The sequence below is a fragment of the Notolabrus celidotus genome, chromosome 3, assembly GCF_009762535.1.
Source record: "Notolabrus celidotus isolate fNotCel1 chromosome 3, fNotCel1.pri, whole genome shotgun sequence".
In the NCBI taxonomy this organism is placed as follows: Eukaryota; Metazoa; Chordata; class Actinopteri; order Labriformes; family Labridae; genus Notolabrus; species Notolabrus celidotus.
This window is the reverse complement of record NC_048274.1, coordinates 33,070,787-33,089,839: the sequence shown is the minus strand read 5'-3', so window position 1 is coordinate 33,089,839 and position 19,053 is coordinate 33,070,787. Positions and strand designations below refer to the sequence as shown.

Genomic DNA, 19,053 nt, shown 5'->3' with positions numbered 1-19,053 from the left:
AAAGCTAACACTGGACTTTATACACAGATCTGATTTGATCTGCAACACTGCCAGTAAGATCAAAAATGGAAAATAACACAAACTATCTCCAATCTCAGAGATCTTGAAATTCAAGCAGCTTCCTCTGACTTGTGCAAGAGACAGGGCAATAAATCCATGTTCATTCTGTTCTCACTCTGATCTTATTAGTGCCTTTTTGATTAAAGTGGAATCCCCCACCTCAAGAGGCCACTGTATGGCAGTGTTGAGCAGTAATTCTTAATAGTTCAATGCCTCAGGTCGAGTTTACACAACTGCAAGACTTTGATCCCAGGAAACTTTACAACCACCAAGTTTAAAAATTAAAAAGTTTATTCGTTCAAATAAACTGCCTAACAAATTAAAAAGGGTTTACAAAATGAAGATAAAAGAGCTATGTAGTTATATAAACAAAAAAAAATGAAACAGTGGACACGGAGATATGAAGTAATTGTGTTTTTAAAACAAAACAAAAGATCATTGGCAAAGAGGGCTGAATGTGGAAGTGTGTTAGCGTGATTTCTATGAAAGCTTTAGGCGTTGCGATCGATGCGGACGTCCACTTCTCGGCCATTGATCTTGGTTCCGTTCATCATCCTGCAGGCCTTCTCAGCACTCTCGGGAGAGTCAAATCTCACGGTTCCACAGCCCTTTGACTTCCCGTTCTCCATCTTGATCTCCGCAAACATTACCTGGCCTAAGGGACACAAAATAAGCGGTTGATGCATTCTGAAACTGCAATTTTCAATTAACTGTTGGTATTATATCTGTAATTTTCTAAACATGTTTCATGCTCATGGTGAAATGTCAGAGATGTCTTTAAGAGGTTTGTAATCAAAGCAATAAATATATAATTCAAACCAATGAGTTTTAAGTTTCAAGTGACATACCGCAGTGACTGAACTTCTCTTTCAGCTTCTGCCATGTCAAATCATAGGACAGCTGCAACACAAATTAATGATAAATTAGACAACATCACCATATTTGTAATTCAATGAAACGGCTTTAAGATGTGAATCAAAAAAAGTGGTGCATCAATAAAGCATTAAATACAAATAAATCTGATGGATTAGGGCCAGTTAACACATCCAAACAAGCCAATGTACTAGTTATTTACAGAACCATTGACATCATATTAATGCATGGCAAGCTCTGATTGCTTCACATTTAATCTCAATCAATAAAGAGGCATCAATGCAGAGAGGAAATGTTTTCATCAATGCAACTCAGGGAGGTCTTAAAGATGGCTGCAACTCCCCTCCTGCTTTAAGGACTTCTGCTCTACAGAAGCACAGTGCTCGCTAATGTAAGCTTCACTTACATTTCGCACAAAGATCTGACAGCCAGCTTTGGATCCAGAGCCTCTGTCTGACATGCCTCCACCCATGTGGCCCTGTCCACCAACGCCATAGCCACCGAAGCCACGGTTCATGTCCATCCCTGACATGCCCATACGGTCAAAGCTGGAGCCCATCCGGTCCATCGACATGTTACCCATTCCACCGCCTGCAATGAAACACCACAAACACACGATTTATGATGAAGAAGCAACATAATCTACTGTCAACAAGGTGGTATATCGAGCACCATTCTAACCCTGAGAACTCTGATCACAGATTTATATGCATTTTAACAGCATCTGCATTTCCAAACTGCCATACACTAAACATCACACCAGCTATCATCATCATACATAGCTTGACATTAGTTTAGGCACATGACTGGAGTGTGTAAACACAATAAAACTGTAAAAGTAATTCATCACAACAAATCATTAGCTGTCACATAGAGTATAATGTCACTGTGACACTAATTCTTCAGATCAAGCAGACTTTGAGCCAGCTTGTATAATTATAAACTCTTATTCTCGTGTTAATGAAATAAAAACATCTAAATAATTGTGTGAATGTGAAACACGTTAGAGCAATCATACTTTCAATCCTATTTAAAGTTTGAATTAGGTGTTCAATCTTTCGGTCATTTCATTCATGCAAGTTCAACATAAATTGCAAAGAGGTGGGTCTTTGGTGCAGGAACTGGGCGGCACATGCTATTTTGGTTCATGCAAAGCAGTAGGGCAAAGGGCAAAGGAGCTCCCTGAAGTCGAAAAGTAATCAGATGCAGTGATTAATAAATAAACTCTGAGCCTATCGAACCACTACTCCTGCTGCTGTGCTCCCAACACTGATCAGAACAATGCTAAGACCCTTTTATGTGAAATCATGTTATCTTCATAGTGCAGAGTAGCATGATGTGAATTCAAACTAGTCCCATTAGTGTGCAGCAAAAGAAAGGTGGCATCACTGTCTATCTTTTATTGGTGTTCTTCTTCTATGTTTTTGCTGAAGACAGTTGCACAGTAGGCACATATAAGTGATAAACTGCTGTTATCTGAAAAGCCATGTCACTGTCCACAATCCACCTGAAGTGTTAATCTATAGCAGCCAAGTATTGCATTTATGTGATTTAGACCTTGATAAAATCTTAAATAAGAACTAAATGAATACAGTCTCCCAGCTGCAGCTAGGGCCACAACACCATCCTTCAAGTTGTCAATGTAAATCACTATTGAGCCTTCTCCAGCATGTATCATAAACCAGTGCTAAAAGACTTCCCACTTGATTAACGGGCAACACGACATCATCTGATAGAAAGACAGCCTCTTTGAGTACTTGCTTTCCTTATTACCCATCATCTATTCAGAAAAGCATGACACCTAATGACTTTGACATCATGGTATGCTAATATTAAGGCCTCTGTCTATGTTATTGGAAGTTTAAACCATCAAAAGACTATAAAATTCTGAGGGCTATTAACTTTAAATGTCAACAATAATAAAGTAGCCAGTGGCTCCTCTGGAAGTCCAAGTGCCGCTTACAACTACTTGCTTTTATAGATAATGTGTATCTATAAAATGACAGAACTGATGAATACTAGATTAAAAAAAAAAAAAAGGTGTGAATGGAACAATTGATGTACCTAATCCAGTCCCCATGTGCCCAATGCCACCACTGCCCATGCCTCCGCCAAAACCTCCACCTACAGGAGAGATTGCAAGTTAATGCAGATTAGCGTGGAACATAACAACAATCATGCAGCAAACAAACAAACAGCTCGACGCCAGAAAACACACAGAATAAAAAATGTTTCCTTGAATCCTAACATAACCAAACAACACAGAAGAACTTGCATACACTTCACGTTGTTGGATGTTTGGTATGAAAGAGTTCGGGGTTGGCTGAGGTTAGATTATCACTTACTCATTCCTCCAAAAGATTCCCCAAATCCTCGGTTCATTTGCATGTCACTGTGGCCAAAGTCCCGATCCATTCCACCCATTCCTGACCTGTACATGTCTTGTCACAGGAAAAAGGTAACCTTAATCTTAAAGTTGCCAATAACACGTTTCAGCATGTACTGTAAAACCCCACCACTGTACAGTGAGAACGAATACACTCACGTACCTCCCATTCTTCCAACCGGTGCCATGTCTCTCCCTCCATAACTGCCCATGCTGCCCATGTTATCCATGCCCCCATAGCTCCCACCACTGCTCATTCCTGAAATCAGAGGAGGTACATTTTCAAGTGTTCCCCAAGTCTTGCAAGAGAAAAAACTCAAAAGCAGCACAACACTTTACCTCCTCCAAGCCTGTTCATTCCTCCACATCCTTGGACATCCATACCTGTGGAAGAAGATGAGGTCAGTTAATCTATTTCTTATTCCACACATACTGTGTGAAGCCTGATTTTCCAAACTCTGTACAAAGGTGCTAAAAGGGACAAGGCCAAGTGAGGTCTGAAACACGGTAGTATAAAGTTCTGTTTTATTTAGTTGGTGAGATCTCTGCTTCTCTTATCTCTTTAACCCACATTGAGCGGGTCAAAAGATGAGCCATGAAGATGTCAGCCAAGTCTTAATGACTGAATGGTTTACACATCAACTCTGTATGTTGGTTAGTGGGTATGTTATATAGAACAGACTGATGTTCAAATGTGTTTATCAATTGCACAATGTGTGACCAAAGATGAACCTGGTTCTCTTTTATGAGCATCTTCCCAAAAACAGGGACTGGATTGCGACACAGAATGCAATGAATTTAAAAAAGCACATGTGCGCATTTTCTTGCAAAATATAACAGTGTTTGAGGTGTGACCGACCTCCAGGCCCCATGGAGCCCATTCCTCCTCCTCCTCCCCCTCCTCCACTGCTCAGGCGGTTGGCATTTATAGGCTGCCCTCCTGGCCCGAGTCCCAAGCCAATGCCACCAAGACCCCCTATACAAAAATAAACATCAATAGAGAAAGTATTTAATTACTGGCACAAATGGCATGGCTGATAAACTGAACGGTTTATTAAAAGTATAATGAATTATCAGTTCTTTTAGTGACGCACACTGAAAACATTGTCCACTTACTACAAGGTCTTTTAAAACCAAGGACATACCTTTATATGACCTTTGTATAAATCTGCAGTAAACCCACTCTCCACAATAAAAATTGTTCTGCTCTGAGTATACTTCACATCGGGGACAAGCCCACCACAGACACATCCTATGACTCAAGTTGACAGAAAGGTCTCTTAAAACAAAAGACTACTTGTTTACTGTTTTGAATTTTGAAATATAAAGTCACTAAAGATTATTTTATTTTGCCAAATTTTCAAACAGTAAAACAAACATGCTGGGAACAAATGCATTCAATAAAAAAGGTAGTAATACTTTTAATCTAAAAACTGTCTAATTACTATACATATAAATATTCAATGTTCAATGTGTGTTTATAATGGGAAAACATTTCATTTTAGATGAAGGCTGAAAAATAGTTTAAATTTGAAATACGGGTCACAGCTACTTTTTTCATTTTAACATGTCTTTGCATTTCAACCTGCAAAACCTGCCGGGCATTTGCTTTCATTAGAATACTGCTTTAGCATTACACTGCACCTGGGCCTGGGCCTTTTCTCATCATTGGAGATTTCTCCACAGAGGATATCATACCTCCTATACTGACAATATCAATGCTATACCCAATTCGCTGAGCTTATTACCAAGGATATGCATTTGGCATCAACCACTGACAGGAGGATTACAGCGTACTTACGTGGTAACTGAGGAGATTTCTCTACTTGATGGAAATCATCAGGGGGAAGAGATTTCTCATCCTAGAAAAGCCAAACACAAATGTTAGAGATCTGTTTCAAATTCTCTGTGCTGAAAATAGTTTCACAACTTTTAAAATCGTACCATTTTGACATGCATCTGTCGGTCAAAGAGCATCTGTCCATTGAACATGGCTGATCCTTGAATCAAGGAGAAGTTTACAATAGAACATAATGTATTGTTTCATGTGCATTTCAACTTTAGTGTTTCACTCTGAAGGATACAGATGGCCTGCACAGCCTCCAGTGACTGTTCAAAAGTCACTGTTCCCATCCCGCGGCTCTTGCCATCTTTATCTTCCTTTACATCTGCTCGTTTCACCACACCTGCCATCCCGAACACCTCTTTTAACTTCTTCCAGCCCACCTTGAAATCCAGCTGAAAAATAACGTAAAACATCATCTGTTTAATCACCAGGAAGTCTCATCACCTGCCTCATTTGGATAATATCTATTACTATGTCCTCACATTAGCCACAAACACTGTGCTGCCCAGTCGTCCAGCTTGCAGTGCATGGATGATGTCATGTGGGATGTTGGGGTTGTTGGCTATAAAGTTTGGGATGTTGATCCCACCAGGCCCCATGTCCTGCCCACGACCTCCCTGCTGACTTCCTCCTATGCGCTGCAACACACGCCGAGCGTGTTCCCCATCTGGGTCCTTAAATAAGGAGTACAAAGCAATACTTCTGATATTCCACAGCAACATTATGTCAATTATCAGTTGTGAAATACACTTGTGTTATTATGTGATCATTTAATGTGGTGCAAAAAAATTCTGTAATTATTTATCACAAGACCTCATCCCACTTATAAAATTAACAGCCTTTTTCTTATCTTCACTTATCACACTTATTTTGCTCTTACCTCCTTGATGTTGAGTGGCCTTCCACTCAGGTCATGTTTATTCATAGTTTCTATCGCCTTCTTTACAAACTCCTCATCTCTGAACTCAACAACACTGTTAAAGTGAGAAAACAGGCATCAGAAGAGCACATGCAAGTGCAAGATTTAAAACAAAGAAAAGAAGGTTGAACGTGTGATCAATTTTCAGAAGTTTCTTACCCACAACCCTGCACGAGGAGGCAACATATAAATCCAGGCAGCACACATGTCCGTAGCCGAGGGAGTAAACAAAACAAAGTTAATTTTGGGACAAACAAACAAATATAATAAATCTTATCTATCAACATGCTTCTAGGAGTTTCTAATGTCTTATAGACATATTTTGCACTCTGGCTTGTGCCAGCAAGTTTTTGGTTGTGTGTAAGTCAAACATACAATAACTTAAAAGGCACATAAGATAATATCTTTATCACTATATTAACAGATTTTTGACATTTAATACTTTAAAAGTAAGTTAATAAAAAATTACATTTTAGTAAAGTTTTCTCAAAATCATTTAGCATGTATTAAAATCTTTACATTAGCCATCTAACTTAAACATTGTAATGTTTTGAACTGGGTATAAATACCAAGGTAGAAAATTAAGAAAAACAGCATACATATTTAGTACAATGTTGATGGTTAAGTTTTACCAATTCACCTAGGAAAAATGGTGTGGTCAACATTTGTTTCTATAATATGTATAACATAACAATAAAATCGTTACAGGATCTTTCAAGGCCGTTTGTTCCTTTGAAGAGAGAGCTGTGCCATATAACAAAATTGTAAAATAAGATTTTGAGACATGAGGGTCAATCCATAAACAAATCACACAACCCACATTTCCCTTTGGAAAATGGCCAAACAAACGAACTTTTACACCAATTGAAATAACAACAACAAAAGCAAAAGTGTACTCTTAGATGAGTTCGTTAGGCTGGTTTTCCAAAATCAACAGGACATCTCCCTTTCAAATGAGTATCAATCATTAGCCATCTATCAGGCTCTAAACACAACCTTCAGTATCTCCAGTTCAGTAACTTGGTAAGACCCAAAGGATCAGAACCTAAATGAGCACTTTATTAATGAAAGCCTGCTGAGGGCATTTAAAACCTCGTGCAGCAAGTTGGCCACATCACTTACCCTTGACTTTCCTTCTGCATCCTTAAAGAGCTCCACGTATGTAACCTCACCAACTACATGAGACATACAAAAGGAAAAATACCAAAAGAACAAAGGAATTTAAGTCACCAAGTCTTCAAGTCGCTGTAGGCCTTGGCAATGCCGCTACAGGTGGAAATGTTCCATTAATGATCAACAGTCAGCCCAGACCAACATCCCATCAGACAACACCATGCCTTTCTGGGCAGTGACTGAGACACCCAAAGGCCAAGGCCAGAGAGAAACACAGCTATATTAAACCTGGGAAATTCAAAAGACTTCAACATGATCAGTTTATCAACAGATTCCATTCATAGCAGTTGAGAGTTTCAATCTGTCCTTTGACCTTTCAAAATTCAGAAAGTAAAACATTGCAATATTTTCATTCATATCATCAAAATTCACCTACTAATAGATCAACAAAATCATTCAACAATCAATTCTACAACAAGTTTGAGGTTACATTTTGGAGCTGACAATACCTTAAAACAAGTGACAAGGTAACTGAGTTTATCTTCCTTTTCTCACAGACATATCAGCCCAAACTAAATTGGTGCCCATCCAAAAGAAATTTGATTGAAAACTCCAATAACCTACTATCACTGTAAGTTGATTCCCTACGATCTTCACAGGAAGCTACAGACTAATTTAGTACTGCTAGAAGCAAGATGCTCCATCAAAGTAAAAAGAGTCAATAACTTCTATATCAGGTGTAGAGATAGAGAGATGGGAAGACATCACCCCCAATACTGGGGACATTACCTTTCTCACGCATTAGATCTTTAATTGCCTGCCACTTCATATCATATGGGATATTGCTGATGAACACCCGGTTCCTATGGGAACCCTTCTTTTCTCCACCATGTTTGTCTTTGTAGGGATGGAAGCGGCTTCCTCTTCTACTCCCAGAAGACTTCTCTTTACCGTCATGCTTGTCTTTGGGGAGCTTACTTTCGTCAGCATCACTGAAACATGCATCAAAGAAGAGTCAACCTCAGAAACACACAGATGTGCATATATCGATATGTGTGTATGTAAATGTCTATATATATTTTCTTGGTTGAGTCCCTCTGATTGTTTTTGCTTTTATTTGTGGCTCCTATGTTGTGAAGGGAAGTATTGGTTGCTGATGCAGACCAAAATAAACCTAAGTGAACATTTCTTATAATGTTACATTACTGAAAGCAGTTCCCTTTAGGGAAACCAGTATATTAGAAACATATTAAAAACAGTGCAAAATTTCCATGCAGAACTTTGTATGGATAGATGCTAGGACACCACAGGTTACCCATTGATGTAACAGATGGAGTTTTTCCCACCAAAACTCCACATGAAGTACAATTTAAAACTATTTCCGTGTTATTAAACTTAATGCTGATCAGAAACCCTGATTTTACTGGTTTAAAAAAACAACAAAATATTTTGAACATATATGAGACAGATAATCGTAGAAAGTCAAATTAATTATCAACATTGCCACTTCGGTTTAACCAGAAAACATGAAATGTATTTAAGTCCCTTTTATAACATATTACAAAATGAATATTTCGGAAAGAACTCTGCAAAGAAGTTCGTCCAGCGAGAAAACGCTTTCAATTAATTGCATGGACAATTAATTAATTAATTAATTATCATTTACATATTACACGGTGCAGCACTGCGCTCCTATTATTAGCAGCTAACTTCATCATTCTGTTAACGTTGGCTTGGCACAGTGAACCTGAATCTCGGGTCAGGGAGTTTTAATCCCATCTTCCCGATAATATCGTCTAAAACAGCTTATGTTCATCTGATTTGTCTCCGTACCGTACGGTATATGTTGTATCTTTAGAAAGAAGAACTCTAGAATAGCGATAGCATTAGCTAAAACTAGCATACACAATGACGGAGATTAGCACTCAGGCGGCCCAATAAGAGCATATTACACGATTTGTCAAAACTACACTATTTGAGAGTATAGTTTGACATCCTGATATAACTTTAGTTAAATGCTTACCCTGAACCCTTTGTTTTATCACAGGTGTGTTGCAGTTTTAACGTGTTAAAGCAGATGTTTCAGCCGTCTTGGCTAACAATGGCTAATATCACAGGACTCCATTTTAGCTTAGCTAGATCACGTCTGCACAGATTTACTCACGGTTTCACGCCATTCGGGGTTTCTTCAATTGTTTCTTCGGCATCGGACTTCACGGGTTCTGAAGCGTTAGATTCTTCTTGATTTGGCTCTTCTTCGAGAATTATAACATCGTCCATGTTGACGTTTATCTTGCACAACACAGCTCACGATGCCCGGGTCGCTACGCAGTTCAAAATGTGCAGCGAGATTTGAGCCTTCAACGCGATACTTTGGGAGATGTTGCTAGGCAGCCGGAGTGAAGAGGCTGGGATGATGAAGAGAGTGCGTTAGAAGGTGGTGCACATGGTTTTTGCGACAAAACCTGGGTGGATGAGTCAGTAAGTAAAGAGAGAGTAATTAGAGAACTAAGAACGTGAGAGCAGGAGCCGAAAGTTAAAACTGTTCATACATGTATTTCTAAACTATACCTAGGACTCCTTTATGTCCAAGAGCCTACGAAACCCCTCTGCAGAGTCCCAGAACACTCTTCAAACTAGTTTTGCTAAAGATGAAGATCAAGCGTAGATGAGTCCATCCATTTCATCACTGAGACAATTGAATGGTGTACTTTTTACTATATTGAAGGACGTTTTTGCATATTGTGAATCTTATCAAACCCTTAGACGGTAGCGTTTCTAGCCCATTTTTACCCCTAAATTGAATCCCAGCACCCCTAAATTTTGAGAGATTTTTTATTCTTTTTTACCATATGTCCTTTTTAACAAGCTAGAAAAGTTTCAGTACCATACAGTACTAGCTGCTGTATCAAACTGAGTTTTTTCCGCCAGAAATTAGGGTTACCATATGTTTCTTTTATGATTCCAATACATTTCTCTTTTGCTGTGGCTCAGCATTTAAATAACCTTTATCAGATTTGATGGTCACAGATTTTCCCCAAAAGTGTTATACTTTTCTTTCACAAATGTGGGAATGAAATTGCGTTACAAAACAGTGAAATATGTCTGCTCTCTGGGTGCTCAGCACCCCTCAACATCCGATCCTAGAATCGCCAGTAGCTATGATAAAATAGTCAAACCATGGGCCTATGTTGTGCAACTGGTATTTTTTCGACGCTCACACACTTAGAGCAATCATTTAAATCAGGTCTTGGGCAAATGTTTAAGCATACATTTAAGGGTATTTTCAGGATATTATGGAGCAAACTTCTTTGACTTTACCTTGAGAATTAAATGTTTTACCTACTATGCAACAGAACCTTAGCATAAACATAGAAGCGTATTCTGAACGTTTAAATATCTTAGGTTTTAAATTATTCTCATGGCTACTAAAAGCTTAATATTGTTAACTTAAGCATGCTATAGCCACAAAGTTAAAAAAAACTGGTGCAATGTCACTCCTGAGAGCACATTTTAATACATAAAAAAAAGGGAAATACAGTCAGAGGCTGTAAAGCTGTAAATCTGGTTGACCTGTGACAAAGGAAAGTTAACCTTTAACATACAGTCCAGAACATGTGGTAATCTTTAGATAAAAAATCAGGCCAATAAAAATGAAAATACATTTCCTTGATGGCTAGCTGTTTCATCGCTTACATCATATGAAAGCAGCACATTTCTTCCCTTTTTGTTTTACCTTGATCACATGTTTTCATCGACATGTACTGAATGTGGTTCAATAGTCAGTCAAACTAAGTCAAAGTCAGTCAGTGCAAATGCAAATCATTCAGTTAAGCTATGTTTAAATGGTAATCATGTGATATTTAGTTGTAATTGAAGCCAGAGTAAATCTTTGGATGATATTCTGCAGTACAGTATCTTATAGCTTCCTCAAAATCACTCTAGAAAAGAAATGTATACACTTTGAAAACATCAAGTTGTCCTTACAGTAAACCAAACAAAGAAACATCAGGAAACTCTATTCGTTCTTTTTAAGGGACAATATCGTCAGAACTTGGTATTTGTAATGTGATTATCTAAAAGCAGCCAAACATAACCCAAACAACAACATCAAGCTTGTGTTTTACCTCAGATTGTGATGCAATATTGTTCACGGTAACGATTAACTAGTTTTATTTGCAACTACTGCCATGTTTGTCTTGTCATGTATACTATAAAGTTCATGATCCAACTGGCCATATGTCTTTAATAACAATATTAAGAAGATTATACTGTGGATATTCTTTATGGCTGGACGATCATTTCAAGATGTAAATCTTACAATGAACAATGTAAGTTTAATTAAGTTTGGGCCTCAGGAGAATTAAAAACTGCTGCAGTCAGGGTAATGGGTTGGCTTAATGAGGTATTTCAAATCTTTGTAATTTCATTGCATTTGTCTTTGTACTTTCTTGTACAGACTGTATTATTACAAGAAGGCTTGGTGTAGAGTTAATTAACTTTAAAGGAGGATACCATGAGAGCAGTTCATAGTCATTGTTTTATAGTTCGCAATATCAGCTTTGCTCCTGTTGTGTGGAAGAGACAAAGGTCTAACAATCTTTATCCCTTTGTCCTGTGGACGCTGGAGAGTCTCCTAATGTACTTTATGCAACAGGTGGAAGTTGTCCCAGCAGTCCAAAGCACATTAGGACACCTTGACCCATGAGTGAAACCTCATCAGCCTGTTCTGATTGTTGATAGATATGATAAAGGCTCTTAAGAGGCAAATGTCCCAATATTATTGATTGGACTTATGGTCATTTTTTAAATTAATAGTCTAATGACACCCCATTTTGGATTGCCACACTATTCTGCTGTGACCTGATAGTTTTTCACTTTGACCGTGTCTTTTTAATCGACACAAGGCTAGTGAGGTAATGTCTGATCATTTTATTGGCTGCACACTGTTACATCTTCTCATCCAATTTGCAAGAACTGTCCTTGAAATAAATGCGAAATAAAAATGTGCTTGTGAGTAGCTGACTCAGTCAATAAATCACTGCAGTGCCATGGTATCTTTTTCTACCCGAATATGTCCAAGTATTAATAGCACAGCAGGAGCAGAAATTGCTACTGACCCAAGAAAAAGGGAGAGATCAAAAGACACTGCAGTGGTTTAAAAAAAACAAAAGAACTATGAAGTAGATTTAAATGTGAGGGAGGAAGTTCACCTCTCTGTCTGGATTCTCTCAGGGAATTCCTCTGCTGCACACCACTGATAACGAACAATCCAGCTCTCTTTTAAGCCATAAATTATAGTACATCAAACGTGCGATGACCATCTCCCTCGTGGCTCGGGTTATCATTAGATCCGAGTCACTGCACCACTATGACAGATACTCTACATTGCTGATATGAATTTGTGCTGCATACCAACAAAACAGATAGCTAGACACTTCACTGCTGCATTCTGTTACACTGGGGCAATCAGATGACCTATACAATACTTCTTTTAATTCACTACAAGTCCCTGCTGCTTGCAAAGGGAGCCTGCTTTTGTAAGCCTTTAAGCAGAGGGTCTAATTCAATTTGACCACAGCAAACTGCACCAATTAAAAACACATCATCAAACCAGGCTTGCAGGATAATGCTGTGCTGTACCAAAAATACCTTTGCAGCAGCATTTACTGGCCAGGAGCGGTGAGAGGCAGCATTTCTCCCCCTGACTAAGTCGTGGTATTCCTGTCACATTTTGGTGGAGTCATTTTTAGAAAAGCCAAATAAGCCGGGGAGGGGAGAGTGAAGAGGGAGGAAGAAAAAGAAGAAGAGGCAGATTGCTTGTTTTGCTGCTGCATCTTTTACTGCTGTTGCCGAGAGGGAGGGAATGTTGTGAATGAGTGAAGCAGCAGAGCAGCTGAGTGAGACTAACAAGTGGTTGCCATGCAGCAGGAGCAAGCGTGCGTGCTTCTGGAGGGAGAGATAGAGAAACAGAATGATAATGAGTAGGAGGCAGCAAGTATGGGAGCATGAGGAGAGGAGCTGTTTCTTTGGGAGGAGGACACATATCATAGCTTGATCCAGCCTCATTTCTGCGTTTTCGCTTTTTGTTTAGATCAGAGGCTAGCCTAGTGTGTCCAGTATGTCAGCAATTGATGGATTAATGGATACGTGTGTGACAGCTCCAAGGAAGAGGAGTTGCTTGGAGGAAACAGCAGCAACAGGTCTGTAAGGATGGAACGATAATGACGGTGAGATACTTGCTTTTTCTTCCTTTAGACATCCTCACTGAAAAAAAAATCTGTCAATGCGGTCTCTCCCTCCTTCACCCTACCTACCCCTCTCTTCTTCCCTGTCCCTCACTCCGGGCGTACTTATGCAGTCTCATCATTCCACTTCCATCTCCTTCGTCTATCTTCTCTATTCATTCCTGTGTCCCTGTCTGCATGCACCCTCCCTCTCCAATCTAACCCCTCTTCCTGCATCTTTTCCTCTCAGCCACCTGCTGCTTGTGTTCGTATGAGAGATTTGGCTTGAAAAAGAATGAGAGAGGCAGACTCCCACTTGTGTGACCACACCAGTTATTGTGATGATGTTTGGTCCAGCACGGTCGCTGTCTTGTTTAATTGAATTACACTGTCTGGCAGGCATCTGCTTGCATGCAACAGGTTAGAGAGAGCCCTTTCCTAGTAACTGAACATATGTCTCGTCATAATATCATCTCACCGCTTTGCCTGTGTTTAACTGCTGGCTATGCACTGCGACACACTGTTATTGTAACCAGACTTAAAGGAATAAAGCTGTGGCACTGGCTTGTATCCCTGAGCCTCTTTTTTTCTGCAGTGTCCCCCGACTTTTCTGTTCATGTTTGCCTTAGTAATTTTTTCCCAAATTCCCAGAAGAGGAAACTGAGAGAGGGATCAGGGGAAGCCTTGGGACCTCTGTTTGATAACACATTCAAAAGAGGCTTTTTATAGATACCAGCAGTAACCCCTTTATGTTTCATGGTCAGATCATTCACAAAAGATTAAACCCTGGTTCCCATATATGCATCCTTATTTTTCTCAAAGCCGACGCAGTGTGTTCATTGACTGTAATATTTTGATGGGTTTATTGAGTGGATCCTTTCTGCACAAGGCAGCACTAATGGGAAGCCCTCATGCTATCTTTGTGCAGGTAACATGCGGGCTTCCAAACGCCTGACCCTATCAGAGGAGAGATGAGGCACCCAGACGTCGGTTTACCATGTGTAGCGTCCACTACAACCACTCCCTTGCTGCCATGAGCGGAAACGACATGATGGTGCACTCTCTGACTCTGGAGCAGAAGACGGCGTTCGCCTTCGTAGGGATGCTGCTGGTGTTCCTGGGGCTGCTGATAGTGAGGTGTTTCAGGATCCTGCTGGACCCCTACAGCAGCATGCCCTCCTCCAACTGGGCCGACGGCATCGAGGGACTGGAGAAAGGGACGTTTGAGTACGCCCTGACTTAACACAGGGACAACACATCCATAGATGTCCAATAAAACAAAAATGCCTAGAGATACATGAACACAAATACACTGACACACATGAGCCACAGCCCTGCACCTGCCACTGACACACCACCAAGACATCTCTCTGTGACTTTCTAACCCAAGATACAAAAGCTGTGTATGTTGTTAAATGTGTGTGTGCTGTTAGATCAGAGCCTCTCTTCTATGTGTGACTACATGTCTGTCGTTGTGTGTCTGAGCGAGTGTGCGGCAGATACTGTGTCATATTTTGTCTCTGAATCTGCCAGGGAGTGTGCAATTTAGCTGAAGCTCCCTTTAACCCAAACCTCCAAGTTGAATGTCGTAGAGGCCGCTAAATGAGGATGTTTATGGGATATGTTAGGAGATTATTCAGATGTAGTTTGAAGACTCAGGGACAAGATTCCTTCTGTGAACGGGAAACAGAGCAGTTGCATCTCTGCAAAGCCGATCTGTTCTGCACAAGAATGTACATGGTTGGATACAGGGTATTATGTCAAACTAGTGCTTTGTGGACTTTAAATCCAGTCTGTTGGTGATCTAAGGATGCTGCTGCTGCTGTGCTTCTGTACAGATTGGTCCTCTCCGTGCATGGGAAAGGCAACTGGGCAAACTGTGATTTACATTGTGGTGTTACTGTTTCTAATGATGCAAAAACATCACTCAGAGTTTGTATTGCTGCTGATGGTGTTCTGTTTGTTGCCACGATTATATGTCTGAGCTAAAGAAAAGACACGACTGTTTACTTCTGACAGTATGTCTGTAGAGTAACACGATAATAGCCGATTTATGGACTGTCCGTGAAGCGTTCTGACTAAAGGTTGGCTTTTGCGATCAAGCCAAAGAACTTTAAAGGGAAACGAGGATTTGAAACTAGGGAGGACTCTCTCTCTCTCTCTTAGCGCTGCTAGTTTTTCTAATGACAAGGATAAACTCTTACTACCTGTCTGCAGAGGAAAAGGTCACATGGAAATCAGGGGAGGGATGTCTGTCAACGCTTCACATGGACGTCTTTTTCCTCCTTCTCTCAGCCATCCCCACTCTTCCCCGCCTGCTCTCTTCCTTCCAAACAGAGGAGGACAGGACAAACAGAGATTCTGAAAACAAACAAACTGCAGACTGGTCAAACTGTTTCTTTGCTAATTCTTACGGTCTACGGTTTCTCCTTAGTGCTGTGAATCTGCCTTACTGTGACCTTCAATGGGTTTATGTGCCTTCATCTAGATACATTAGAGCACCTGGTTGTTTGAATGAGTGTGTGTGAGTGAATGAGCGAGTGTGTGGCATATCATGATGACAGATAGTGCATCTCCTGACCCGTTGCTTGCTCAGCTGGTGGTAGAGATTTCTCATTGATATAGATTTGATTCAATTATGTGAAATAAATAGAATTTCTTCACTTTAAGACTCTGTTGGTCAAAATTTTGTCTTTTCTGGGCTCTGATTGAGACCTCGGCTTTGTACGTGGGTGGAATTTATTTGTTACAGGACATAGCAGATGAAAATGACAAGCTCTTTTGTTGTCTCTTTATCCAAACTCGGGCAGTAGCTATCGAACATCGCTGCACCGGGGAGAGAAAGAAGCAAAGGAATTGATTCTCATACAGGAGCTTATGGTGTTTATGTGTGTATGTGCATTGTGTATTAAGAGAAAGGGGATAATTTAGCAGCAAAAGTGATGCACACAGGCTTTCAGTGACCGTCTCATAGAGATAAAGCTGTAGAGCACAACAGCCTTTTCTCTTGTGACCAGTTCAATTTCAAAGACCAGGCCACCGTGCACACCTCCCTTGACACACATCACTCACCAGGAATGCATTATTGCACCATTATCTCTCTCACCTATGTGACATCCTTATCTGGAATCTATTTTTAGTGGAAAAAAACACAGGCCTTCTCTTCCTTCAACCTACAAGCCCACTAACCTTACAGAGAGCACTAACCAGTCAGGAACAACGGTTATGAAACCATGAAACTCTAACCAAAGCATCTGCTGCAGTCAGGTCATGTGTTGTCTGAACTTTATGTAAAAAACCATAAAGCGCTTTCCCTTCTTTGACTGGAAGAAGTGTTGAGACAACTAATCGCCTCTTTGTAAACACTGTCATTTGGAACTGTCCAATCAGGGCCTGCAGTTACAGTTACACTCTGCATATATCAAGCGATTTTCTTATTTTGTTTTTACAAAGCAAATAGAATTCACAGACAATCCAAATGTTTTGAAGACAGAAGCAGTTAGAGAACTAATGTGATTACACTTTGGCAGGTGGATGTAAAGATAATAGGACCTGAGTGCTTTCAGAATCCTTGTTACATAGTGAAGGACCAGTGAGTCAGCTGAATAGTGGACCTTAGCTTCTGCTGATTATCAATCATCAGTTTTATTACTTGTGGTCTTCGGACTTCAAAAGCTACGTCCTTGATTTGTTGTGATAAGACACAGGCACAAGGCTTCTCTAATAAAGCGATGCAAATGCTTTTAAAAGAGTAACAGCATAACATTAATTCAAAACAGTGATTTCCAAAACTATTGCTCAACACTCGGTGGAGTGTTGCCAAAAGGTTTTTCATTATCATCATTACTGAAAGCTTGTATTTGATTTATTTGCCCTTATGTAATTTTATTGTGGCTTAAATCATTTGTAATGTGAGGTTACAGAAACACAACTTATCACCTGAAAACCTGAGGAATGCTGCTCAGTGGGTTGGATTTAAGAAGCAGCTGAACACCTGAAAAAGCCAGAACAGACAGGTCAATGATTACCCAGCATTATATATTAATGTTTTATAACTCACCTTAATCATTTAAGTGCTATAGATTTAATGATTAACTTTTAATCGATTTAAATCTGCACGGGAATGAATGAAGGTGCTTGTGTTTCGATATCTATTGTTGATAAGTGGATAAATGTTTTTCTAAAACACAATTAATGAATATAATTTTCAATTAAAAATGTATCTTAACATTAAATTAATGAATTCATAATTAATAAAGTGGAGCCATTCTCATTCGATTATATTTTATATATAAGCTTACAGTAGAGCTAAAAAAAAGGCAAGTTTTTGAATTTCAACACTCATAGTAACTACATGGAAAAATAGGACAACACAAACGTGTTATTAGAGCAGTTTTTTAATTTTCAAATTTTTTCAAATTGTCACTAACAGAGCACACTACAGCCCAACTCTGACATTTAAAAAAGTGTGGCTTCAGCCTGAAAAGTTTGAGGATCTCTACATCTGTAAGTTTTACTCACTGGGTTCATAAAGTAGTCTGTAACTTTTGATTTAATTAACTCTTTTTGATTTGGGATTACTCGACCTGCAGGATTACAGCAGAGGTCATTATCATAAAGACACCTACCTCTGGTAAATCCAATGAGGTTCTATATAGAAAAGCATAATCTATCATATTTTATAGATATTCCATTTGATGTAATGAGCAGGCTTGTGCTGACTGCAGTATCACTGGCTATAATGAGCCATGGTGTTATATATACACCACCCTGTTATATTTTGCAGCCTTTTAAGATGTCAGGAGTCCTGTCTTCTTGTATCCACACTTTTTGTTCTTAGTCACTGTTTTCTTCCTGATGGGCCTTTTGGACATTTACTACAGAGCAGATCCCCTGTTCTGTGTGATTAGGAGTATGTGCACCTGCTGCCATGGACTCGCCATGCTGTCTCCAAACTCCTTTGGGGAGCAGTGCAAACTCTGAATTTAACCAAGCAGAGCAAACATAAATCTCGCAACTCTGATAATAAAACTGTTGTAGATTTTCCAGAGCCTGAGGATCTCTAACTGCACAAAGACAACTGCAGTTTTCATCACAGTCCATGTGGAAAATTTTCTTTCTCCATTATGACTCAGTCTGTATCGTTCTCGTAGAAAAATCCTGACAACTTTGAACTGTTGTCTGATAACCATTGTGCAATTGATTGCTTCCTTTCAATCTGCACATAAAACACGTGTTGGAGTATTTTCCTCAGCCTGCAGAACAGCCAAGGTCATATTTCCAGTCATTAGCCTGCCTCTAACTGTGTGCATAAATCACCGAGGTGTATCAGTAATAAGGAAGTTTACCTGTTAAGAGGTATTTTAAAGGCACTTCAGAGTCATGTGGCAGTAGAGAAGTGCCTCCAGCGTGTTCCTGTAATTCATGGTCTCATATTAACTCTCATTTTGCTCATGAATACGGCCGTTTTCTCTGTGACAAAGAGAAGTATTAGAGATAACGTTTAATCAGTTATAAAACTCTTATGGGCTCAATGTATGAGAGTGTTTCCCCTCCCTTTTCATAGCTCCACAATTTGTATCCTTCTGCTAATGCATCTGTTATAAAATTATTCATTCTTTATCTTCAA

The 19,053-nt window shown here is 39.6% G+C and overlaps 2 protein-coding genes across 5 annotated transcripts; one reads left to right on the top strand and one right to left on the bottom strand.

Annotated features, from left to right (window-relative positions):
* Positions 1–459: 459 nt before the first annotated feature.
* Positions 460–9,585, bottom strand: myef2 (myelin expression factor 2). 2 transcript variants are annotated; one of them, XM_034680792.1, is made up of 17 exons: positions 9,362–9,477; positions 7,987–8,189; positions 7,207–7,259; positions 6,244–6,251; positions 6,046–6,139; positions 5,648–5,839; positions 5,404–5,557; positions 5,264–5,313; positions 5,121–5,181; positions 4,179–4,295; positions 3,659–3,703; positions 3,483–3,578; positions 3,279–3,374; positions 2,998–3,057; positions 1,340–1,524; positions 909–960; positions 460–715 (listed from the first exon to the last, which is right to left on the bottom strand). In XM_034680792.1, the coding sequence occupies exons 1-17, from the start codon at positions 9,475–9,477 to the stop codon at positions 552–554; spliced, it is 1,746 nt and encodes a 581-aa protein (XP_034536683.1). In that variant the 3' UTR covers positions 460–551. The 2 variants fall into 2 exon arrangements, with proteins under 2 accessions (XP_034536683.1, XP_034536684.1); XM_034680793.1 differs by lacking the exon at positions 2,998–3,057 and having other exon boundaries at positions 9,362–9,585.
* Positions 9,579–16,095, top strand: ctxn2 (cortexin 2). Of its 3 annotated transcripts, none has more exons than XM_034680800.1 (3): positions 9,582–9,678; positions 13,292–13,400; positions 14,353–16,095. In XM_034680800.1, the coding sequence occupies exon 3, from the start codon at positions 14,422–14,424 to the stop codon at positions 14,665–14,667; it is 246 nt and encodes an 81-aa protein (XP_034536691.1). In that variant the 5' UTR covers positions 9,582–9,678; positions 13,292–13,400; positions 14,353–14,421; the 3' UTR covers positions 14,668–16,095. The 3 variants fall into 3 exon arrangements, with proteins under 3 accessions (XP_034536692.1, XP_034536691.1, XP_034536690.1); XM_034680799.1 differs by having other exon boundaries at positions 13,292–13,427; XM_034680801.1 differs by lacking the exon at positions 13,292–13,400 and having other exon boundaries at positions 9,579–9,678.
* The last annotated feature ends 2,958 nt before the right edge of the window (positions 16,096–19,053 follow it).

Coding starts and splice junctions, on each gene's coding strand:
- myef2 (XM_034680792.1), bottom strand. CDS start 9,477: ATGGACGATGTTATAATTCTCGAAGAAGAGCCAAATCAAGAAGAATCT. Junction 7,260..7,986: donor AGATCTAATGCGTGAGAAAG/GTAATGTCCCCA, acceptor TGTCTCATGTAG/TTGGTGAGGTTACATACGTG. Junction 3,704..4,178: donor GGGCTCCATGGGGCCTGGAG/GTCGGTCACACC, acceptor CTTCTTCCACAG/GTATGGATGTCCAAGGATGT.
- ctxn2 (XM_034680801.1), top strand. CDS start 14,422: ATGTGTAGCGTCCACTACAACCACTCCCTTGCTGCCATGAGCGGAAAC.